Raw genomic sequence first — 26,775 nt, 5'->3', positions numbered from 1 at the left:
AGTTTTTCACATTTTATAAATATCTCTTTTCTATAATTCTAAAAATATTTTTACAACTAAAATTCATCAACAGCAATAAATAATACATAAGAAATACGTAAATAATAATAATAATAATAATAATAATAATAATAATAATAATAATAATAATAATAATAATAATAATAATAATAATTTATAGACCCTTTTGAGGAATGTAAACAAGAACAATAGTCCTAATGTATTTCCTTTTTTACATTTTTAATTTCTATAGCCTGCGAGAATCCAAAAAGGGCCACATATTGATAAATAAAGTTATGATAGCTGCTTTAACATTAAGTTATGACTGAATTGACTCTTGTTACAGTTATGAAATAGTTTGATAACAAGCATGTTCATGGACCAATGAGATGACCACAATGAAACGGTTTATAAGGTAAAAATCTAAAACCATTTTTTAAGGTTTACTTTTGATAAAAACTGTACAATTTTGGAAGGATTCACATTTAAAAATATTTCATTTCAAGTGGCTCCAGATAAAAATCGTTTTCTGATAACATTAAAAATAAGGCCTTCCACAAGAATATGATTTACAGTTTGGTTTCTGTTGCAATGCTGATATTTTGGTGGTTTTTCTCCTTTCTAATACGACATCTTCTGTTCACAATTACAGAAAGTTTATTGTTTGTTTATTTGGAAGGCATTTGTGATAATAAAGGCTACATTCAATTGACAAATGTTATATAAAATCTATAGTAATATATTAAAAATGTATTTTTTTATATCCCACAATGTGGATATATATCTTATGTTACATTGCCAATTTTACATTGTCCTGTGTTTTGGGAGTATGTTGTTGTATTTTGCACTTTCATTGTATTTGCACTGTCTGGAGCCAGCACCTAAGCTTTTCACTCATCATAGCACACGTGCTGCTGATGATGTGACAATAAAAGTGATTTGATTTGATTTGATTTACAATTTTGTTTTTTACTGCAAAATATCACTTTAAATCTAACGGAGTGACTACTGCTCATAAGAAGATTTCTTTATTACAGGATTCATACGTCATGGTGTGATAGAATTTTGACATGGCATTTTCTAGGACTGGAAAATTTTTAGAAAAACAGAAAGACCCACAAAGTTTTTTGAAAAGTCATGGAAAGCAGATAACTGTATACTTGAATATAGGTTAGTTTTCTTTAGTTCTTTTCTGTCCTTAACCAATCACATACTCTCACATTATTATGTGGTGTAAGGTTTATCTAAATCAATTTTATATAGATATAAATATAAATTAGGGCGACACGCCCTAACAGCAAGAAGGTTGCTGTTTCGAGCCTCGACTGGGTCAGCTGGCATTTTTGTGTGGAGTTTGTTTGCATGTTCTCCCCACGTTCGCATGGGTGTCCTCCGGGTGCTCTGGTTTACCCCACAATTCCAAAGACATGCGGTACAGGTGAATAGGGTAAGCTAAATTGTCTACAGTGTATGAATGTGTATGGATATTGGAAGGGCATCTGCTGCGTAAAACATATGCTGGATAGGTTGGCGGTTCATTCCCAGTCCAGTCCGGTTCAGTCCTAGATTAATAAAGGGACTAAGCGGAAAATAAAACGAATGAAAAATATAAATTAGTCATCATGGTGGCACAGTGGGTAGCACAATGGCAAGAGTCCTCCGGTTTCCCCCACAGTCCAAACACATTGGTGAATTGGGTAAGCTAAAACTGACCATAGTGTATGTGTGTGAATGAGTGTGTAAGGATGTTTCTCATTGATGGGTAAAAAATATTATATGGAACTATGAAATAGTTGGCAGTTCCTTCTGCTGTGGTGTCCCCTGATTATTAAACGGACTAAGCCGAAAAGAAAATGAATGAATAAATATAAATTAAAACCAAAACTAAATAGATTGTTGCATGTTTTACGATATGCTGGAATAAAGTTTAACTTGCATTGTTTTTTACCACGCTTATGTACACTGTTAACCCTTTTGTGCAGTAAATAACTGTAAAATAGTCAGTGTTTTGCTGTAATAAAAGAAAACAGTATTTTACTGTAAAAGGAGCAGGATTTGTATAAAATTTTGTAGTGCAAAGAATAAATTACAGTAATTTACTTTATGTACCCATTACAGATATTTACTGTGATAATAAATGGTAAATTACTGCTCAACCATTATTACCCCATGTACTCTGATGCTTTATGTTGCTATACATATATATATATATACTGTTCAGTTTTGGTATGTGTATGGTCAGTATTAAGGAGAAAGTGAGACAATGTATTGATGATAAGCTTAATTTCTCTGCAGCCATCTCTGTGTTTTCTTTGGCTCCTTTTATGTTTTTAACATTAAGTATCAGGAGTCAACCAATGTCAATGTCAATGTCACAGAGCTATTTAAAAGGTGAAGATATCGACGAGATGCATTTAAAGACAAAAATACTCACACAGAGCAACCAAATTATCACATCATTTATCACATCACCCTGTTGCCAGCCACTCACTGTAATGGTTCAGTTACAGTAAATAACTAGCAAACCCTGGAAAAAAATCATGGAAAAGTGATAGAATTTTAGTAGCTGAAATGTGCATTAACCCTGTAATTACTATAATGCGAAAATAAGTATTTTATTTACAACATATTCATGTTAACTTTCTTTATAGTGCACCATGACAGAACATTTTTGTTTATTGTTTGTTTTGTATTTGTGATCATCAAGGCTACATTTAATTGATCAATATTACATAAAAATCTTGTAATATATTTATAAATGTATTTTTTTCTCTATTTCCCAGAATGTGGATATACATCTTACAATTATGTTATTTACTGCAAAATATCCCTTTTAATCTAACACACTGCCTACTGCTTATAGCTGATTTCTTAATGACTAAAACTGGGAAAAAAGGTTAAAAAATGCAAAAACACAAAATATTGTTAAATATTATAATTTTTACTATTTTATATTTGAACATATTGTTAATTGCAGCATTAAAAACAACACTGAATCCCACCTATCAAACAGTAGTGTCGAGGTGATACAAAAACGTTTTTGCCACCAAAATTCATACAACTAATCCAGTCATATTACTTTACATACACAAAAAGTTTAATGGAGAACCTTGGAGTGTTTAAGGACATGATTTGAGCTTCAGACCTGTGTGTACTGGATGGTAAAGATGGCATGGGATCGACTGCTAGCATCATGGACGTGTGTAGCGGCTGTGATGCGGTTAGCGATACCCTCCTCCAACAGATCCACTGCTTGTTTGTAGTCAGTCACGACATGCTGAGAAAGACCTAACATAAACACACAATAGCATCATAATCCTTTCCACAATATGAGTCACAGATACTCTATTCCTGATCCACACTTATATTAGCGTAAACAAAAATCATCGCTCTGTTCGTAATACGGACTACAGTGCTAAAACATATACTAATAGAATTTAGATGTAAACAGATCAAAGTTTTGTCCCAGTTGCTGTGAGCATGTATAGCAAGTAATGTTCAAAAACAATAATTATAATAATAAAGGTAACCCTTTAGTTTGTCACAATTTATGCTAACTACTGGCTTATTGCCTGCTTATTATTAAGTTACTAACGGTTCATTAGTAGTTATACAGTATGATCTTATTTTGCATCCGTAATCCTAAACAAAACTTCTACCTTACTAACTAATTAATAAACAGCTAATTAGTAGTTTTTATAAGATACAAGTGTTAGTTGATGGTTTGTTAATCCCGTGAATTGTAATCTAAACTAAAGTGTTGCCAAATTTTCAAGCGAAAGCATTTAATATTGACGTGGATCATTTAGATGTTAGTTTCTAAAGTCAAATTTTGCATTTGGATATTTTCTGGTTGCTCAGAACTGTAAAGAATAAACTAAACGCTTAAAACTAATTGGTAGAAATAAATGATAGTTCTGAGAAAGGTTTTTATTTTGTCATTTATAACCAAGAAAAGTCCTTTTAAATGTCTGAATGCTTTTTGAGGTCACTGTTGTTTACGTGTGTGAGAAACACATCTTGATCAGCACACAATGCCTTTCTTACTCTGCTCCAAGCATTCACATGGAAGTGAAATCACTTCCTTTGCTGCACTGGGCTTTTTCCTAATATACACAATGACTGGATGTTGGACAAGAAGTGAGTGAGAGTGCAAAAAAAAAAAAAAAAAAAAAAAGGAGAAGGAGCAAATGTAACCCTACAGACAAGGTTATAAACTGTGGTGGAATTGAGTTGCAAATGTAAACAGACAGGAATGAATAACTTGTGCTCAATTATCTCTTGAATAATGATAGCTAACAGTGATATTGTTTTATGATACACACAAAGTAATTTTACTTGGTTCGGAAACTTTTTCAGACTTTCTAAATCAACTTAAAGCGGGGCAGGGATCTATCCTGAAATGTTTTTGGCAGCACTTGTGTTTCAAATAAAAAAAATGGGAGCACAGTCCAAAATGTAGGTGCACAGACACTTTAAATGACATTTTTTTTTTCTTTTTCTTAAAATAGCTGTGTACTGGGAACATATTAAAAAGCACAGAATGTAAGGTTGGGCGATTAAGCCTAAAATCAAAATCTTGATTAATTGAACATTTAAACTTGATTACGATTAATGAACGATTATTTTAAACATTTTATTTTTTCCCCTTATAGTTTACTGGTATTATTATTATTATTATTATTATTATTATTATTAATAATAATAATGAGTACAACAGGGTTTGTGGTAAGCCTAACTCACTGATATTTTAACATTTTGTTAAATGTCATTACTGTTTTTACCGCTCTCTTAATTGATACATAAGATTTTTTTCATTGCAGTAGACTCTCTCCATTCAGTCTGTGGGATCATGGAACACATTGATGACTTGTGATGGACTGGCAAAGTTATGCAAATACACAGGCTGACAAGCAGGTAGGACAATCTATCATTTTAAACCAGTATACCCTTTCAATAATACATAATTTTAGCATCAGTGTAGATAATAGCCGCAATAGTCACATCACAAGATGTTGCGATTCTGGGGAATATAGTCGGCCAAGAACCATGTCAAAACATATGAATTTTGGTCAATGCAAAATGTATTAAGAATATAAAGTTAACCATTTGCATATGTGAGTGTGACTGAGTTTAAACCATTCAAAAATGTATAACATTTGTACCTTTAACAAAAAGAACTGTATTTGATTATTTATGCAAAGAAGACTATACCTAGTTACTTTTACGTATTTATACCTGAATACGGTTAAACTCCCCACAAAAACCATAAAGCTCAGTTGAACTCATTTGTATCTTTACTCTATTTTATTTATCTATGAATGTATTTGTAAAATATATAATGTATGCAGATGCTTTCCCCAACAAAATAAATTCATGAATTATTTCTAAATAGAGCTGCTTAAGTCATCTGGTGAAATTGTATTCATATTGTAGAAAAGTTGACTACCCTATCCTATAAAGCTATTTTCTGTTTTCTGTGTGTGAACTCACCCTGCACATAGGGCCCCTTTTCTGGGTGTTCTCGGACCCTCAGGGGTGCTGGCTTCTTCTGCTCCACACCTCTCAGCAAATCACGAACACGCTCATTATAGATCTCCAAAAAACTAAGAAGGAGAAAAAGAGGATGAGATTTGATTTTGCTTACAGGCATACTTTCCCGCTTCATTCTCAGAACATGCTTGTTGACGCTGTTGTGAAAGAGACAAAAAAATAAATAGTAAATACAGAGGATTTCCATCTCACCTTATTTCAACTCTACAGCTCTGGCCATCTGATGACTCAACTCCAGACCTAAAAAGACCCTTAATAAAAGTAAAAGAAAAAGTGTTTTACCACATGGACAATGAAATGTGCACACTAAAATACTTTTGCTGTTTGTTCATGCTATTTCAAGAGTTCCCACTTAGCTGATGATTGATAATAAAGCTTGTTTGGCATGCTGTCCCGGGAGAGAGCCCTGAGCTTATAAGATCCACAAGCCCTGGGCTCCCTCCCATTGCAGGGCATGAGGGGAGTTTGAGCTCAGCATGATAAAGTTCTGATAAAATTCCTTTAAACTATTGTGGGAAGCTTGTGGATGGATACCCAAAACATTTGACCAAAGTTATACAGTTTAAAAGTAAAGCTAAAAAATATCAAGGAAATGGACTTTTGACTGTGTAGAAATTGATAATATATATATATATATATATATATATATATATATATATATATATATATATATATATATATATATATATATATATATATATTATTTTATTTTTTCTGGCATTTAGCAAATGTAAATCATATAGGTAGGGTGAGCCAGTGGTGCAGTAGGTAGTGCTGTCGCCTCACAGCAAGAAGGTTGCTGGGTCACTGGTTTGAACCTCGGCTCAGTTGGCGTTTCTGTGTGGAGTTTGCATGTTCTCCCTGCCTTCGCGTGGGTTTCCTCCGGGTGCTCCGGTTTCCCCCACAGTCCAAAGACACGCGGTACAAGTGAATTGGGTAGGCTAAATTGTCTTTCAAGAGTTCACACTTAGCTGATGATTTACCAAAGCTTGTTTGGCATGCTGTCCCGGGAGAGAGCCCTGAGCTCAAGGGCTCCTCGAGCCCGGGGCTTCCTCCCGTTGGCAGAGCAAGAGGGGAGCCTGAGCTCGGTGGATCTCAGAACTCCCCTGCCGCTGTAGCTAAGGGAACGCAAGGGATTAGACAAGCTTGATTGTTATGCATGTTGAATGTCTTTGGATGGTGGGAGGAAACCGGAGAACCCGGGGAAAACCCACGCGGACACGGAGAGGACATACAAACTCCTCACAGAAACACCCACCGGTCCTGTGAAACCAGGGCCGGCAGTGTTCTTGCTGTCTGGCTCACAGTGCTAACCACGGGGCCGCCGTGCCGCCCGATCACAGGTAAAGGAGGAGAATAGGGGAGGAGGGGGGTTTCTTCCAAACGAAGATAAAGTGAACTGAAAACTGTGGCTATTTATAGTAGCTTAGGGCTCATATGATTGGAAGATAGTGATTAGCAAATGCGAGACTGGCCGTGATAAATCATAAGCACGTGATCCTCTCGAAATTAGTTTATGAATAAACTTCACGTAGTGTGTGTGTGAATGTGTGTGTGTGGATGTTTCCCAGAGATGGCTTGCGGCTGGAAGGGCATCCGCTGCGTAAACACTTGCTGGATAAGTTGGCGGTTCATTCCTCTGTGGCGACCCCGGATTAATAAAGGGACTAAGCCGACAAGAAAATGAATGAAATGAATGAATGAAATCATATAGGTAATCCTATTGAACATAAAATAGTAAACGTTTAGTATAATTTAACACCAGACATTTTTTTAAAAATGGTTATGTTCCGTTTTTAGAGTGTGTGTAAACTTCTGGTTTCAACTGTATACAGTATATAGGACTCTTTTTGCTACATACCTTAAGTCTTCCAAAGTATCTAAATTAAGTTACTAATGCAATAGAATATGTCACAAATACATATATGGTTATATGTCTTGAAATACATTTTTTAAATAACCTAATGTTTACTTTTGCAACACGGACTTTCAGTGAGATCAAGACTTTATTCATTAAAAAAATCTTTGCTATTTAAAGATGAATTCAAATACAACAAAATAACTTGAAATGACATGAAGGAGCGAACATGTTGATTCCATTTTCAGTTTTGACTTACTTGACAGATCCTTGGTGTCAGGCCAATGGAGTCCTGAGAAGGCAAAGAGGATGTGTTATATTTATGCTGAAAAATGCTTTATCTTCATCTCATGCTACTACTGTTACTTACAGGAGTACCCATCATGGTGTGCGTCTTCCCCGAGCCTGTCTGTCCATATGCAAACAGACACACATTATACCCCTCTGAAGCCCCAGACAGGACACACACACCCAGGTCCTGAAACACCTAGAAGACGAGATGACACTTGTATCAATCACTTTTTAAAATTTGAAGAAACTGCACTTTATCTCTGTTAACATGTCAATTTTACATTTAAAAAACCCCAAAGGTGTAAAGGTGTTGTGAAATTCCCCTTCTGTGTTCTTTGATCATGTTTATTGAGAGATCATGATCTGTGCTTATTTGAGTAAGAGAGAGAGAAAGAGAGAGAGACTGGGCTTTGAAGGTTATCTGCTAATGTTTGTGCATGTGTGTGTGGAGCATAGAGAATGTGCTGCGTGTGTGTTTGCAGAATCTCAGAGTTTGTGGAGATCAATCTTCTCTCGGTTTCACTGTAAGGAGAAAGGAGAGAAGAAATGAAAACACAAAGACTAACTGCTTTCTCACCAGCCCCACTTCAGCTGCTTTATTTGCACTGCTTTATTCTTCCTTTGCTCTGTGTTTGCTCCAGAATACACTCAATCTCTGCGTCTTAACGAAATATCCTTGACAGAATGTTGTCCATCTCAGCACTACGCTGGAATTTACTCTGTGTTTATGTTACACTTCCTCCTTACTAAGACACTGAGACTTGGCTGGTGAGGGCCACAATTTAATTCATCATCATCTGAGATAGGACTGGTCATCATTCAGAAATCTGATACGATACTTTAATACAGTACACTCAAAAACATTTCTTTTGCAGCTTGTTTAAACAACTTATTTAAAATGAGCTAAAACAACACAATTCGCAAGGATTTTTTAGAACAACTTAATTGTTTTATGTTCAACCCACTTAAATTTGTAAATGCAATTGAGTGAACTTAATCGATTTGTGTTGGGACAACATGAATGAATTGTGTGGAACCCAACAGTTTTTACAGTGTACCTGAACGTTACTTTTTTCAGTATTAATTATTTTTAACAAAGTTACATTTTACATCTTTATTTTTGTTGTTGTTGATTTTTTTTATATTAGGAACAAAAAAAAATCACAAAGAAAACAAAATGTAACCTGATTTGCTGGTCAAGGACATAAGTAATAAAATGACAAATGAGTATTGCGACAGAGATATAATAATATATTATTCTGGCTTAACTTGTTTTCAGCATTAAATGAAATTGGTAGTAATTGGTAGGCAATCGTTTGGAGTTTTACATTTTATAGGTCAAATATTTATTGCTGAATTACAAGGTCAGTTTTTGATTGGCCTTGTGAAAAAGAGAATGATTTTGGATTCTTGACACATTTTTGCAATTTAACAACAAAGACAACATCAACATCTATAATGCCAGGTCTAAAAGGAGGATTTTGCTGCATAAGGTAGGGCAGTGGCTAATATTTATAATGAATGCCATGCTAAAACACATCTTTGTTTGTTAGACAGAGGGCTACCATTAATCTATAATATAATATAATATAATATAATATAATATAATATAATATAATATAATACAATACAATACAATACAATACAATATAATATAATATAATATAATATAATATAATATAATATAATATAATATAATATAATATAATATAATATAATACAATACAATACAATACAATATAATATAATATAATATAATATAATATAATATAATATAATATAATATAATATAATTTTTGCAATTTATTGTAATATTATCATTATTATGTACACTATCGGTCAAAAGTTTGGGGTCAATAGGATTTTTAAATAAAATAAGCTTCTCTTGCTCACCAAAGCTGCATTTATTTCATCAAAAATACAGTAGAAATTGTAAAATTGTGAAATGTTATTGCACTATAAAATAACTGTTCAAAAGTAGTTTATCATTTAATTTATTGATTTATTCCAGTGATTTTAATGATGAATTTTCAGCTTTATAACTTCGGTCTTTAAAGTCACATGATGAAAATCGGAAATCACTCTACTCTAATCACACTAACGTTAATTGTTATTATTATTATTATTATTATTATTATTAATTGTAATAGAAATAAAAGAAACAAGGAGTAATAATTTCATTTTAAACTGCACACAGTGAGTAATAAGTAAATTTTAATACATATTTAACAAACTAACTTTTTAATATTTAATAAATGCCGCCTTGATGAACAAAATAATTTTCATTAAATTTTTTAATAAAATGATGATAAAAAGGCGAGGCAGTGGTGCAGTAGGTAGTGCTGTCGCCTCACAGCAAGAAGGTCGCTGGGTTTCTGGTTTGAATCTCAGCTCAGTTGGCGTTTCTGTGTGAGTTTGCATGTTCTCCCTGCCTTCGCGTGAGTTTCCGGTTTCCCCCACAGTCCAAAGACATGCGGTACAGGTGAATTGGGTAGGCTAAATTGTCTGTAGTGTATGAGTGTGTGTGTGTGTGAATGTGTGTGTGGATGTTTCCCAGAGATGGGTTGCGGCTGGAAGGGCATCCAATGCATAAAAAGTTGCTGGATAAGTTGGCGGTTCATTCCGCTTTGGCGACCCCGAATTAATAAAGGGACTAAGCCGACAAGAAAATGAATAAACGAATGAATGAATGAATAATTAAAAAAAACTGACCCCAAACTTTGGCCTGGTAGTGTAGATCAGAGTTTAATAAAATAATTTAATGTGAGTGTTGAATAACAGACGTTTGTTGATGGGCGGTGCTTTTGTTAAAATCTCTTCTTGATCGGTCACAAATCATTTTAAATGCATTAAAGGGCAGCGCATATGTTAGCCTTACCCTGGAGTTCGCTCACCCTCCGCCTATGCTAACACCAACCTAACAATCTACATATAATTTAATGAGAATTAGTCGGCATGTAAATGCAATATCTTAAATTAAAAAATGTCTTGTTTTTCAAACAAGTCATGTAAAAAGTCATCTTTCTTTTTGTGTACCCAGGTGTGGGAAAGAGGACGTAATTTGACCTTCACGGCTATTGAAAACCCAGTGAGTCAGCAAAACAACAGGTTCTCTGAGGGTATTGTAATCCAGGTATGTGTTTGGCAGAGATGAGAAGAGTCTCGGGGCTGCGCCAGCTCTGTGTAGGCTAATTGGGATGCTGTCTGCAGGGAGAGCGGATCAGCATCCAGCAGCCGCTTCTGTCTGATTTCCTCAAATTAGTCCGAGCTCAATTATTCGGCTTGAAAGAATCAGTGAAGACGCTTGTTAAAGGAATCCATCTTAACTCACTGTCCAATGAACTCTGCTCATGTAAGATGCTTTTCCCTGTCACTGCACTTTCTGCTTAATTTACTCTCCCGGTCACCACTGTACTTTATCTAAAGCACTCTCAGATAAGTTTTTAAACAGCAATACATCTGTTTTAAGGGTGGATAGCAGTGAAGAGGCACAAAACATGACATTTGTAAAACTACATTTTTATACATCAAGGTTCCAAAATGGATGTTTCAAATCAATCAATACAAGAATAATTTGGGCTCCTTGAAGCTGACAAAAAAGTAAAAAAGTTCAATATAAATTAATAATCTAAAGAAACTTTTTCTACTATAAAAAAATAACTTCAGGAGTAGTAATAAGAACAGAAATAAATAAAACCTGAAACTAAAAACATAAAATAAAATATAAAAAATTTATTGCATGAAATAATTATTGTGTTTATAGAGTTGAAGTCATAATTATTAGCCAGCCTTTGAATTTTTTTTCTTTTTTGTTGTATTTCATCTAGAATAAAAGCTATTTTTAATTTTTTGAAAACCATTTTTTTCCAATGGTCTACAGAACAAACCATCATTATACAATAACTTGTCTAATTACCCTAACCTTAACCTAATAAACCTAGTTAAGCCTTTAAATGTCACTTTAAGCTGTATAAAAGTGTCTTAAAAATATCTAGTCAAATATTATTTACTGTCATCATGGCAAAGATAAAATAAATCAGTTGTTTGAAATAAGTTATTAAAACTATTATGTTTAGAAATGTGCTGAAAAATGGTAAATGGTAAAAATGGGGGTTGCTTTGATCTTGAGAGTCCTTTGCCACAATGATGCAAGTTATAAAACACACAGAATCCCTGTACTTAAACAGCAACGTATAAACAAATAAATCTATAGTTATAACACAAATATTCATATAATTAACTAATATTACAACATAATATTAATTAATATAATTACTTTCTCACTTAAAAGCGCTTGTTTTCCCATCAATAACTTTTTTTGGCCCTTGATAATATCTTTTGAGGGATTTATTTGTACATGCACAAACAACAGCAGCCTATACAACAGAACATCATTGTCTAATTTTACCTTTCTATTCGCTCTATTAGCAATGCCTGCCTTCTCCAGATGAGTCACCTTTAACTTTTTCTGAAAGCATTTGAGTTTCCTTTGCTGTGTTTTGGATCATTGTTTAGCTGAAATGTCCACTTTGGTTCTATTCTCATCCTGCTGGTAATGTTGAACTGAAGCAGCGAATATTAATTTACAATAACAAAGAGCAGAGGGTTGCTGAATAACTAAAAGAGATTTCAGCTGCTGTATGGCTTTCACTGCCTTTCTACTTCCCTTTCTTCATGTGTTCAAAACATTTTTTCCTGTGTCATTTTATTTTATTACACATAACTATTTTAGCTAGTCACTAATAAAATGTTTCTAATTGTCATGTAGTTTCACTTGGTAATAAAAACTTCAAAAAATATATTAATGAACATTTTATACATGCTTAAATTACTGATAAAATTATTAACACTTTAAATCAACAAACAAGCGTTCCTTCTAAAGCAGTTTTTTAGTACATCTAAAATTGTATTAATATATTTCTATTACATTTGACATTTTTTTAATTATTTGAATAAAATAAAAACGTATTTATTGATTATAATAAATAAAATAGTGTGTGTGCGTACATAGACATAGACATAGGAAACTGCACAAAAGCAGTCGATGTTTTCTTTCCGTCTTTTTCCTCCTTGTGCCACAAACAAAAACAACAATGGTCACAATGCAAGAGGAAAGCTGAATTTAGAGTTGATTATGGACAGGAAGTTGTCCAGAGGGTCAGTGCTTCAGGCAACATGTGATCCCAAGCCCCCTTTAAAGAGATGCTCAGTCTGGGAAGACCAAATCTAAAAGTGGGGCAGTGGAAAGGAAGGGTCAGGCGGTACAAATCATGACACATGACGTCTTTAAATAACAAACAATAACATCATAGTTTTAGGCCAAGACTCCGGCTAAACTAGAAGGAGAAGGAGGAGAGTGCTTCAGGATGAATTATGCAAGTAAGAAAAGTTAATACAGAAAGCAGAGGGAAACTCCAGTCCATTAAGAAGCTGTTCATATGTAATATACCCACTGTAAAATACAGGCCTGTAATCAGTGTGTGGAGTGATACAGTTAGGAAAGCCTCTTTAATGTGGCTTTCTTAATAGCCACCTCCGAAAAACTCCTTGTTTCTTGTGAGAGCTCATGGGAAGAGCCAACTGAAGCACATTCAAGGGCCGTCCCAGACCACAGACCAATAAGAGTACGTCAGTTTCTCTTCTATAAAGAGAGCTGGGACAAAAATACTGACACACATGGTTTCAAGTTAAATTAAAACAACAACTGCATACAAAATGTTTTGAAAGTCATTATTCTTTTAATTGAACAGGGACACATTTGTCTTGTTTTTGCTAGTACGTATATCTAAAACTACTAAATCAAGAATAATGACAAGTATAAAAACAGTAACATTAGGCCCAATCCCAATTTAATATATATATATATATATATAATTTTTCCCAAATGATTAACCGAGCAAAGAATTTTTTTAAGTATTTCCTATAGTATTTTTTTGGATAAAGTAGTATTTGTTTTATTTAGCCTAGAATAAACACAGTTAACTTAAAAATATATACATTTCGATATTATTTGCGCCCTACAGCAATATATATAACTTATATAACGATAACCTTATTAATCTAGTTACGCCTTTAAATGTCTCTAAAGGACATACTGAAAAAGTAACATACTGATATTAACATTTTAAAAATGTATATTTATTGTGATTTCATGGGGCCTTTAAGTGAGTTTTTACTTTAAAAAAAGCTAATTAATCTCTTAATGGGGTAAGTAAAATAATCTTGGTTATGGATTAAAAATAAGATTATTTTACTATTTAACAATGATTTTTATATTTTACCCAACTGGCAGATTATTCAGCTTTTAAAATTTTTTGCAGTGTAAATTGATCAAAAGTGATAGCAAAGACCATTATAAATGATGTTAAACAAATAATCAATTTCAAGAAAGACTATTTAAATGGCTTGCTTGTGGAGTATTTTATAATCTGCTGTTTCAAAATTAAAAATAATCAATGACTGACATTTCTGTGGGAAAAAACCTTGCTGATACTAGAATTCAAAGGGGATTGTGGCCAGACATGATAGATAGCAACTCTAAATAAAGTAAATACATGTTACAGCCCCAAAAAGATCTGCAGAAGAGCACGCAAAATTGTGGTAGCCATTTTAGCTGCATTGCCTTCTATTTGCACAACCACAGTTTTACTACAAATACTATGGTAAAACTATGGTTGGTGTTTCAAAACCACTGTTACTTTAGGGTTACCATAGTCAACTTTGGCAGCGGTTCCCAACAGGGGGTCTTTGCCCACAAGAGGGCCTCAGTGAGCTCTGTTAGGGGTCGCGTCATATTTAATTATTATTAATTTTTTATTAGCAGTGGATAATTAGGAGAAAGATCATGTTGTCTTAGTTCATTTCATCCCCTAGCTCACTGATTCGCCTTCAGCAGCTAATAGTAATGACCCAAGCATACTGGACCCACGTGAGGAAGTTCCAAACATTTCAGGGGTCACAGCGCTAGCAATACTGAAAACACGAAATGCAGGAAATACAAAGATAGTTACCTGAACTATAGTTTTATTCTACTTTCTTGAAGCAAAGAGTCAAAAGCATTGCTTTTATATTTTACATTAGGCTATTATTTGTGCATTAGCATATCTACAGTAATAAACTTACTGTTTGTTTGAAAACAATTTTTTTTGTCATACATACTGCAAACTTATAAGAATGATAATATACAGTAATTAAATGTGGAGGGGGGCCTTACAAAAAAAAAAGGTAGGGAACCACTGAACTATGATATTGTAAATCTGGCCATTGTTTTTACGGCAACATTATGGGAAAAGTGCAGCTTGGACATTGTGCTAAATATCTCCTTTTGTGTTTAATGTAAGAAAGAAATACATATTTCTAACAAAATAAGGGTGAGTAAATGATGACAGAATTCACTTTTATGAGTAAACTACCCCTTTTTAAACAATATGACGGCTGCTGGCATAGAAGATGCAGTGTTCGAATCTTAAACCTGAGTAAAATCATTCTCATTACGCCTTATTTTTACTGTACAATGGTTTTGTGTAAAAGCTCTGAGATCCTGTTTATATGTGCTTGCTGGGTTAAATGGGGTGGTGGAGGGGACTGTGGGAGAGAGAGCCGATTGGCAGGGCTTCAGCTTCTCGTTTGTCATAGTTTCACAGACATTATGTGGGTCAAATTTGCGAGGGGAGGGAAAGAGGTCAGGGGATTCTGAGGGCTACACAGAGGCGGCCTACAGAAAGAGCTAAAGAATGAGAGAATGAGAGAGAAAGATCGGACTGGAGTTTAAGCAGAATTTCCAAGACACAAACTGTTGCTGCGATTAACCGTAAAAGCAAAAATAAATAAATCTCTAATAAATGTCATAAAGTTCCCTTCATAATAACGGTCTGACTAAAGGCAAATGCATGATTTTAAAGTCCACTCTTCAGTCACAAAGAGGCTCTGTAAGATTCTTTTAATGTTTTTAAAATGTTTATGCTCCCCAAGACTGAATTCATTTAATATAGGAATGTATTATATATCATCTAAGTCAGTGGTTCTCAAACTGTGGTACCTGTCCCACTAGTTGTACATGGACTTCCTTTTAGTGGTACACGGAGTGGTATCAGTCGAATATCAGTCGTTTTACACTTTGTTTGTTATGTACATAATTCTACATGTGTTCATTCACAGTTTTGATGCCTTCAGTGTGAATCTACAATTTTCACAGTCATGGAAATAAAGAAAACTCTTTGAATGAGAAGGTGTGTACAAATTTTTGTTTCTTTAATATATATATTTATAGCAATGTATTACTATGATAGCAACCACTGTGAATTTCAGCAACTATTTCTCTTTCAAAAATCATTCAAATGTCAGGAAAACATCTGAAATACTTTGATGAATGGAACATTCGAACAAACAGAATTAGTTAAAACATATAATGATTGATTTAATGTGTCCTTGCTACATAAAAAAAAAAACATAATGTATTCAACCATAATGTGTTCTAAAGAATTCATTTCTAAAAGACATGCGTTCATTTGTACGTCACTGAAAAAATGTAGATTTTATGCGGCCAGTCTGTGTGCAAAGATGTTTTGTGCAGATTTTCTTCACTCTACTGACACATAAACCCAGAAATACCAAGAGCATAATAAAGTTGTGCACTGTATCCAAAGGAGGAGGGAGGGGAGAGAGAAAGAGAGAGAGTGATAAAGAGACAGAGGGAGGAAAAAAACACAAAGCTGACTTCACTTGGAAAAGAAAACCTGCATTGTGCTCCAATGACGTCCTTCTAGTGCAATCTGTCTGTGAAAAATCATTTACTAAAGCAGCTGTGTGGTTGGCAGGAAGTGGACTGCATCTAAAATGGCCCTGAGAGCCCTTCACTTTTCTACGTTACACCGTCATCACTTGCTTAAGTCTGGACCTTTTTATTATCCATGTATGCTTAATTTTATTTTACATTTTTTTGACCTTTTGACCTATTAATGCCAAAGTACTCAAATTATTCTGTCCACATAAACCTTACCTTTTTCAACATAAACTGTGCTTCACACAAGTGGACTTGACAAACCACCTGTAGAAACATTTACACCTGTAAAAAACACTCTCCCCCTTACTCTAGCACCTAATTCTCTAAGCATTAACACTATAATTAGCACTTCTTATGTGTATGTCTCCTCAATTGTAGGTTGTTTTGGTGAAGATGTGGGTTTTCTGATGGATGTCTGTTCTAGAATGGAGTAACACATAATTTTATATGTCTTTAAGGTTATTATTCATTTATTCATTCATTTTCTTGTCGGCTTAGTCCCTTTATTAATCCGGGGTCGCCACAGCGGAATGAACCGCCAACTTATCCAGCAAGTTTTTACGTAGCGGATGCTCTTCCAGCTGCAACCCATCTCTGGGAAACATTCACACACACATTCGCACACACACACATACACTATGGACAATTTACCCTACCCAATTCACCTGTACCGCATGTCTTTGGACTGTGGAGGTAACCGGAGCACCCGGAGGAAACCCACGCGAAGGCAGGGAGAACATGCAAACTCCACACAGAAACGCCAACTGAGCCAAGGTCCGAACCAGCGACCCAGTGAAAAAAATATAAACTTCACAAAAAAATGTCCAAAAGAAACAATAAACACGAAACTAAACACTGCAAGCCTTTATCTTTTTAATCTTTCATGTTTCACGATTGGTAGGAATTTAAATCTCCCAATATGAAACTTTTTTTTTTAAATATATACATTTTCTGCTGGTGATTTATATAATCTTAACAATCTGATAACTATGGAATCTACTGTATGTAAAAAGTACGGGTAACACTTTTATTTTGATGGTCCAGTATTAGTAGATTTTCTGCTTACTATCTGTTAATACTGCTCCTTCAACAGACATTTAACTGACTATAAGAAACTTTGCAAGTACATGTCAACTTACCCTAACCCCAACCCTTACCCCAACCTAACAGTCTACTTATAATCTAATGAGTATTAGTCGGAATATAGATGCAACGTAACTTAAATTCAACAAACAGACCATCAAAATAAAGTGTAACCGAAGTACGTTCTTTAATGAGCCGCTTGTGCAGTTAGCTGTGACTAAATCTGCACTTAACATCCAATGATGAACTTTAATAAATACAAAGTTGAAAATCTTGTCTTTAATTATGCAACCTTTGTGGTGTAATATTAAGTTTTTTTGTTGTTGATTAAAAAGAAAGTAATAAATTGATTTATCAACTTCCATTAAGAATTTTACTGTTTTTAGTCTTCAGGGAAGTTTCTTGTTTTACCAGTTCTTATCATGCTAACTTATATAGATAAATAGGGTATTATAAATCAGGAAACTAAATGATGTAAAATAAACCATGTTTACAATCCTTCCAGATCGCTGGAGAACTACATATCTGGACTACAAAAATCATCATGCACCTCACACACACACCAGTTCCTGATTCTCCCTGATTACACACACACAGCTAGTAACGGATCATGGACTGATTACCAGGACTTTTTATTAACCTCTCACACCCACTTGGCTGAGTCTTGTTAACCTGTAGCATTATGAAGTGTCAATCCTGTCGTCAATCAAATATGCAAATAAGCCAATGCATACTTGATGGAGAACTCTAATTAGATTATCAGCCGATTTAATGACCACTAGTTTCTAGTGCACTCTTTTAAATATATTTTAATACATATAATAACATATTAGTTTTATATATAGCCGGTTCATTTCTCGACACCCGATAAATCAGGGACTAAGCCGATGGAAAATGAATAAATGAATGAACGATTAGTTTTAAATATATGCCTTTTTAGATGCTTCACGCAACACTTAGTAATGACTTCAGCATGTGATCAAACCTTGCCCTCACAACAGCTGGATTGCATTAGGCATCTTTATCTATTCTGCTCCAAGGCCTGATCCAGCCCCTCTGTGCTTCTTTTCGAACATGGACATATACAGATAGACATGTTCCTCCAGAGACAACCACCAATCCTTCAGCCACAAAAACAAACACAGAGTACCTTCCCACATGCGCACAGAGAGCCAGATGTATGACGTACAATGATGAACTAAACAGTGCAAGTGCATAAATGCAGCAAATTAGAGCATTGTGTAATTGTACTTTTTGTCAGTTTTGTTATTTATATGTCAGTATTATTGATTTATATTAACAATCATGTATGTTTGTGCTCAAGATTTCTGCAGGGTTTACACTATATGAGCTCACACTACAGTAATAAGCGCATGCGTGCTGTGTTCATGCGCTGTGGAGTCCATGTTTTAAAGCCAAACAGCTGGCTCCAACAGGGAAAGAGTGGGGAGACGTTGGAAAAAAAGGAGCAGGGGCCACTTAGACGTCTCTGGAGACCCCACAGGAAGAGGAGCCTCCAGTCTCAATCTGCTGACTCCAGCCACAGAGGACAGCATTTCATAGGAAAATCCAATTAAAGAACAACGTGAGAGGCTTTTTACAGAAAACCAATTAGATTAATTGGACAAAATGATTGAGACTGCAGCAATGTGCGTTCTTTTAGAAGAAAACTGCAGATTTATAGACTTAATACTACGATTTTCATATAAGATGAACTGAGGAAAACATTTATGCTGTCTGTGATGTGGTCTGTGTTAGCCTTAAATTAAAAGCTAGCCAAAGTTTCATTCAACATTCTATTAAAAAGCTATTGTAAAACTGTAGCAGCTTGACTGATTTCACTTGTGGACGAACATAACAAAGGTTATAAAGACTTTTTTTGAAGCAATGTAAAGCAGAATAAACAAATTAAAAGTATAATCATTATTTGTTGTTGGAATCAGCTCCCATTTGTTTTGAAAAAGGGAAGATTTCCATTAGAGCTGCACAGCTTCAGCATCGGCACACTGTAAAAAAAATCTTGCTGCCTTAAATATTTTGACTTAGATCTAGGCCTGTCACAATAATCAATATATCAACTAATCGGACAACATGTGGAGATGTTCTCAATCATTTTTGGTGATGCAATATATATCACCCATACAGTACATAAAAAACAATACTAACCACACTCGAGTTGATTGCGCAGCCTCTCTATCTCTATTGGAAGTGTCAGTATGGTTAAAAAACACTACAGTACTTACTATAAATTACTATACTTTATTTTCATGTGTGGGCCTGACGCTTGAAAATAGATCAACTTTTTTCTAGTTTTTGTTTTTACCTTGGACACTTTTTGTTAACATTTCTTATTTGTTTAGGACAGGGGTGGCCAACCCTGTTCCTGGAGAGCCACCTTCCTGCAGATTTTTGTTGCAACCCATATCAAACACACCTGCCTGTAATTATCATGTGGAGTTCAGGTCCTAATTAATTGGTTCAGGTGTGTTTGATATGGGTGGAAACTGAAATCTATAGGAAGGTGGCTCTCCAGGAACAGGGTTGGCCACCCCTAGTTTAAGATATGCATTTTCACATTCTGATTCCTAATTACTAAATTGATATAATGACTATGATTAAATGAAATATTCTTAAGAATAAAATATTATATGTTCTATGGAAAAGCTTACTCTTGCATTATGATCCTATTATAGTGTTAAAATGGTCTTAAAATGACAGTATTGTTGTTTTTCGCAATACATTTTTGTGCTATACATCATACCACAAAAATAGATATTGTGACAGGCATAGTTGAATCAAATGAACTTTTCTAGTCATTTCGACTTATATCAATTAAACTGACTAAAAATATTACGTTAAATTTTGAATAAAATGTAATTGAAACCTGATCAACTTAGCAAAGTAAGTTAAAGTAACTAATAATTGTCATACAATTTTTTACAGTACATTAGAGTTGTATGAAAAATGATACAAGAAAAGGTATTGAAGAAATTAATTATGCACTGATTAAAACTAACTTCAGAATCAATTCAAGTGAGAATAGTGACATATTTTGGAAAATCTCAAAAACAATGCAATATCGATTTCTCAAATGATTTAGCCACAGCTCTATTAATCGACATGGCAATGTGTGAAACTGCAACAGTCACATCGCAGGTGGTCCAGTGTTTCTTGTAAAATAGGTGTTTATATTTGCATGTAGCCTAAAAAAAAAATAATTAGAAACATCATTTGTATAGTTTGACCTACAGTAACTTCTAAAATAGTCACTAAAAATCCCTGAAAACACAGAAAATGCATACATTTTATTAATAAATGAGATGTATATTACATACATTTATAAATTTGATTCACTGAAGCATGTATTACCAAACTCCTATCGAAAAAGTTGACCCCCCCTGATTGTCAATGTATAATTTGCACCCAGAAGCCTCATTTACACTTCAAGCAATTCGCAGCGACAAATCGGCAACCGATCATTTATTTCAATGGAGAGTGAGTGACTTCTGGCGACCTTCGTCTACACGAGCAACATCGACCACTGGCAACCAGGTGGGAGTGTCGAGCGGCACGACAAAGTTGAGAATCCTTAAACTTTATGCAAATGAAGAGCGACTTTCTTGAGCCACATCCAATAGGAACACCAGTAGAGCTCACGTGATCCTCTCTTCGAGGCCGGCTATATTCGTGCTGTATATATCTACACACTCCTGCGTTTGAAGCAGGTCGCCACCCAGAGCGACAAGCAGCTATAAAGTCGCTGCTAGTCTAAATGAGGCATGAGTGCAAGTTAACAAGATACAACTTAAAACCAATGCCTTGGTCTATTTTTAAATTACTTTTACCATTCTTGTACTACTTTAGACAACAATACAATTTAGAATTGTCACTTTGATGTATTTAGTGTGGACAGCCTCAACACAAACTCATGGACTGCACAATGTCTGGACTTTTGCTTGCTTCATAGGGGACTCTCTACTCCCACTGGACTCCAAAACGAGGTCAGTTTCTCTCAATCAGACCAGACCATCCTGCAGGCCATGGAAGGAATGCAAGCTTCAAGGCCTCTACTGTAAAGCTCTGACTGGGCAATTTTGAAAGGGAGAAAGCAAGGAGAAAGAGAAGTGTTGTGTGGACAAGGTCATCCTCTGTGCGTGGGCCGTCACAGCTCAGCCTTTCATCGAGTGTGGACAAAGACACCGTGAAGGGAACATCAGGGTGCGACTGAGAAGATTCACCGTCTCTCTCAAAATACAAAGGAAACACACTGTTCACTTGCTTAACAGTTCACTTGGTTAACTGTGAATACTAGGTGTAAACAAGGACTAGTTTTGTTGCTGGACCTAAAATTTTTCCAAGTAGTTTAAATTGCTTTAAATTTTTTAATTTTTTAATTTGAAATCTTATTATTTTACTACTAGCCCACTTTGCAGAGCTTGTACTAAACATTAAACATATGTTCTGCTTAATTTCCACTTCCAACTCCAGCCAGATTAAAGATTTCTCTACTCAATGCCTGTTCACAGTTTTAATCATTCTAATTGAGAAGGAAATGCACAATTTATGACCCTTATGAATAATATGATTCCTTAATACACTGCTAACAACGAGTAAAAAGGCCATTACAAAAAAATGGCTTAAGAAAGATTCTCCATCTGTAGGTGAATGGAATGATATTGAAGCGGTAAACCTGTAGCGTGAAAAGAACAAAAAAATTAGCTTTTTAAAGCGAATGCTACGGGGCGGTATGACGCTGCCAACAGCTTCTTTTCACACTACAGGTTTACCGCTTACCTTCATGTGGATGGCTTCTCCACTGTCATCAATTTGTCCAGTGGCTCATTGCAAACTTGAGATGCAAATCGAAGTCGATAGAGTTAAAGTGCAACAAAGAATGATATCTGAAAGTGGGTAAAACAAATTCAAAACGCAAAAAAACTAAAATAAACAAGTAAATAACAGGGTAAGAATGAGGTGAGATCTGAAAACATGGTAAAAATCAGGCAGCCTCAAGGGCTTTTTTTCTGGATTGGTTTTGAAAACACTATTGGTTTGGTTTATGGAAGGGCGTAGGTGCTGGTCAATTGGTGTATTTGAAAAACTATCGGTTCGGTTTAGGTAAGGGGGTAGATGCTAGTCAATTGGTGCTTTTGAAAACACTATTGGTTGGGTTTATGGAAGGGGGTAGGTGCTGGTCAATTGGTGCTTTTGAAACACTATTGGTTGGGTTTAGGTAAGAAAAAGGTGCTAGTCAATTGGTGCTTTTGAAAACACTATCGGTTGGGTTAAGTGAAGGTGGTGGATGGGGGTTTTGGTCAGTCGGTCAGTCAGTCAGTAAATCAGTCAGTTAGTCAACAGTGGTCTCTGGTGAAAGAGGCAAGAAGAGTAGGTGCAAATGGCACTGGCGAGAGAAATTTGAGATCTGAAAAAGCAAACACAGCGGCCTCTGGTGGATTCGCAAAAAGAAAAACTGCAAGAAAAACACCAACTGGAACATATTTTGCTCCCTCCAGAAATGTATACCACAGTACATATCCATAATGAGCATGGCTTGCCTAAAACGCATGACACGTCATATGACCATGAAGGCTTGGAGTAAATTTTTGTGTGAACTATCCTTTTAAAGTTAGTGGCGATGTAACTGCATGTGTATAATAAACAAAACAATGTAGTTCATTGCTCTGGATTCATTATAACTATCATGATTTAAAAAATCATCAGTCCTGTTGTGAACAGGCCTTTAAACCAACGATGAGTTGTACTCTAAGAAGGCGAATCAAAAGAACCCAAGCTTCGTAAGATCAATATAACACAAACTAAATTCATAAGTAGGTTTTCCCATTATAGTTGTGTAATTGTACACAGAATGTTTCTGGCCTAAATTGTTTAGCCAACTTTGTACACCCACATACAAGTTAAAATGAACTAAATCTCAAACTAAGTAGGGAGGCAAGTACTCCCTTCACAGAGATGATGAAATATCTTGCACTCCAAAAAGTGTTTTGATTTTGCTAAGGCATAATATTTCCTAATATCTTTTCCAGGTTGGTCAAAGGTTTTGATTATGCCTCTGGTAATCATGCATCAGCCTCCACCCAAGAAGCAGGACATACACAAGCTCGTGGACATGACATTAACATCAGCATAGATGCAGTAAACAGACTTGAGAATAGACGTTCACCTCCTCTTGTGATGCATAGTTGGAAGCCGCTGGATCCACGGACCAGTAGCAGTAATCGAAGCCAAACTCTATCAACTTCTCCCTGGAGTCGGCCAGACCCTCTGACCGCCCGTCTAAACGACCCTCCAACTATAAAGAGAGGAGAAAAAAAGAGTTATAAAGTGAAAGTGGTTCTTCCCTCTTACAGTGGGTTGTGGGGTTTGTTTTTCTTACAGCATGTATCTCTGCCATAGTATGATTTTAAGGCCCAGTTTACACTAATACGTTTTAGTTTTAAAATGCATACTGTACGTTTTGCTATGGTTACGCCTTCCGTTTACACTACCCTGGAGTTTTCAAGCACCGAAAATGGAGCATTTTGGAAACACTAAAGGGACTGTATGTATTTTTTTAATTTATGTCAATGTGGATGATATCTAAAAACGAAAACGTGGCTGCAGATATCTGATTGGGACTTTTTGCCAATATTAAGTCCACAAAGTTCAGACTTGCATCCTTTCCTTAAGTTCAGACATTGAGGTTTGATATGGAAAACAAACTCCCGAGGACACATCAGGTAAGTCGTCAAAGGGAACAGTGTTGTCTACTTTATAACCTCATTTGCATCACCCTAACTACAATGTTTAACTATCTCAGCAAAAAAAAATTTAAACATGATATAAGAAACTGTCTATTTTCATTTTGATATTAACAACTTAACATACACCAAATCTGTTGAGGCGTTGTGTAGCTACATAGTTATATGACCGTCATCTTTACTGTATGCATATTTATAACAAAACGGAGCCTATGACATAACAGCTTCCTTTCGTTTTCATTGAAAAATACAAAGCATACCCTCTCTTTTGCTGAATATCAGTTTTAATAATAAATAATGGCCATTATAAAAGTGTAACATACAATAAGTTAATACATTTTAGGAAATAAAGGCAAACAATCAGTCAATATGCAGAATCAGTATCCGTGGTTACATAAATGAATGTGTTAACTTTTCTTTGTGCTCAGCCAAAACATGCTACCTGAGAACAGGTAATGGATTCAAAAGACCAGATAGTCGTTACATAGAGATGGGATTAATGAAGGAACATTATTTGTACCACTGTTTACCTTTTTTTCTTAGAGTGTATTTAATTTTCAAAATCAAAGTCTGGTGATAATGAAATTGACATAACCACTCATCACTGTGATTCTGGCAGCTGTTTTGCGTAGGTCTAAAGTGAACTTTAGCTCTGCACATAAAGATGCCACATATAATAACATGTTTATTCAGTTGAACTAAATCCTTATGTGGTATTTTTCAGTAGTAGAATCAATAGAAGCAGTTTCAGGAATTCACACTTCATTGTTTGACAAATGTTAGCAGGTTTGGCATGCTGTCCCAGGAGAGAACCCTGAGCTTGGAGATAGTTGAGCCCAAGGCTTACGCCAGGTCCATAGACCATGTGCGGGGAGTTAGAAATCAGGTGGTTCTCGAGAGTTCCGTGGTAAAGGAGGAAAGCAGGAGAAGAGGTGGATGGGGGTTTCTTCAGAAAACGAAGATAAGGGAGTAGTTCTAGCTAGGCTACTTATAGTGAGTTTGGATAAAGCTGATTGGCTAACTAATGAATGTAGATGGGTGGCCAGCTGCAGTCAATCATATCATGTGCTCTTCTCGAAATGAGTTTGTGAAACTTCACTAAATATTCTGTTTATAATGAAACACTGGGAATTTCCTTCATTTCTTCTTTGGACTTTTCTTGTGCGAGTTCTCTCAGGTAGTTGGAGGAGATTACACAGAACCGTGCTTCCTTGACTAGATGTCCATGCACAACACATATGCTTAACTGCATTTGTGGTTTCATTCCAATAAATTGCCCAGCCCTAATATAACTGTATGTCTCACAAAATAAGATGTTATGCAGAATGATCCATCAGTCTGTCATTTATTATGGTTAATTGAATGCCTATAATCCCATTTTGTGTACTATATATATTATTTGTAAAGCTGAATAATAGAATCAAAACATACTGATTATTTGATGGAATAATCAATTATTCATCATATAATTGGTTATAGTCATTTGTTGCAGCCGTAGTTCAGTACGGCATCTGTACATGGTTTGTGTTACTGTTATGACAAGTAGACATGAATATATAAAACTTTTGAGCACAATAAGCAAGATAACATGCATAGCAATTTACATCTTTTACATACAAGTTTAATTCAGTCTTTTTTTATGAACAGCTTCTGAAGAATGTTCATTTGTGTTCAATAGTGTTCTGGTAGCCTAGGGAAACCTCTGAGCATGACGTAAAAGGGAGCCAATGAGTGAACAAAACATCTGGAAGTAATTCCATCTCGAATTAAGTAGCTTGAGAAGTTATGGGGCTGTTGAATGCATGATACTGATTGGTTGACGGATGTTCAAAGGTGTGCAATGATTTTCATGGGAGCAGCAGCAAAAGTGATTGCATTACATTACCACTGCCCCAAGTCATTTTAGTTATTTCAAAAGTCTGTACAGCCCAACTAAGAATTTCTTCTATCACTCTTTCTCTCTGTAAAACTGCATCCTTCTGCATATCAGTGGCTCATGTCTCTGTCACAGACACAAAAATAAATGACATTTTGGAATTAGCAACAAAAACATTTGAGATTAGATTAGGGATGCAAGATGTATCGGCGGAAATATCGTTATCGGCCGATAAATGCTATTTTTAAGATTATCGTTATCGATCTGATGTCTAAATTAGGTGATAAATTACGTAATTGTCAGACCTGTCTAACTAGCACATGCGTGGGCGGGACATGTCCAGACTTGTTTAGTGCACTATAATGGAGCTCTCCTCACGTTGTTTACTCCTTCAAATTCCATCCTTTCTTAATGTGGTATTGCTGTGCATTAATAACTCAGTAAGTAACCATGTTCCTTATCATTGTAGATATGTTTGATTGAGTGCCATTGTGTATTTTGCTTTAAATCGCCTCAGGAAAAAATATTATATGTGTAAAACTTTTCTGTCTCTTTGTTGTGAGATAGCAGGGGA

At 35.2% G+C, this 26,775-nt stretch overlaps 1 protein-coding gene and 1 long non-coding RNA gene across 2 annotated transcripts in view; one reads left to right on the top strand and one right to left on the bottom strand.

Annotated features, from left to right (window-relative positions):
- The window catches only part of LOC147833146 (uncharacterized), a 106,300-nt gene extending 84,222 nt beyond the window's left edge, over positions 1-22,078 (top strand). Inside the window, exons 3-8 of the long non-coding RNA XR_015513676.1 lie at positions 4,824-4,917; positions 10,743-10,835; positions 10,913-11,054; positions 15,860-15,930; positions 18,892-19,152; positions 21,535-22,078. This is a non-coding gene — a long non-coding RNA (uncharacterized LOC147833146). The remainder of the gene's footprint in view (positions 1-4,823; positions 4,918-10,742; positions 10,836-10,912; positions 11,055-15,859; positions 15,931-18,891; positions 19,153-21,534) is intronic.
- Positions 1-26,775, bottom strand: part of stard9 (StAR-related lipid transfer (START) domain containing 9) — a 78,184-nt gene that overhangs the window by 35,859 nt on the left and 15,550 nt on the right. The window contains exons 3-8 of the mRNA XM_087290837.1: positions 23,749-23,877; positions 7,782-7,898; positions 7,671-7,703; positions 5,746-5,804; positions 5,494-5,606; positions 3,146-3,288 (exon numbers count right to left, since the gene is read on the bottom strand). Coding sequence (XP_087146963.1) covers positions 3,146-3,288; positions 5,494-5,606; positions 5,746-5,804; positions 7,671-7,703; positions 7,782-7,898; positions 23,749-23,877 — 594 coding nt within the window. The remainder of the gene's footprint in view (positions 1-3,145; positions 3,289-5,493; positions 5,607-5,745; positions 5,805-7,670; positions 7,704-7,781; positions 7,899-23,748; positions 23,878-26,775) is intronic.

The sequence above is a fragment of the Danio rerio genome, chromosome 17 (genome assembly GCF_052040795.2).
Source record: "Danio rerio strain M-AB ecotype USA chromosome 17, GRCz13ab, whole genome shotgun sequence".
Taxonomy (NCBI): domain Eukaryota; kingdom Metazoa; phylum Chordata; class Actinopteri; order Cypriniformes; family Danionidae; genus Danio; species Danio rerio.
This window is presented reverse-complemented; position numbering and strand designations above follow the sequence as displayed.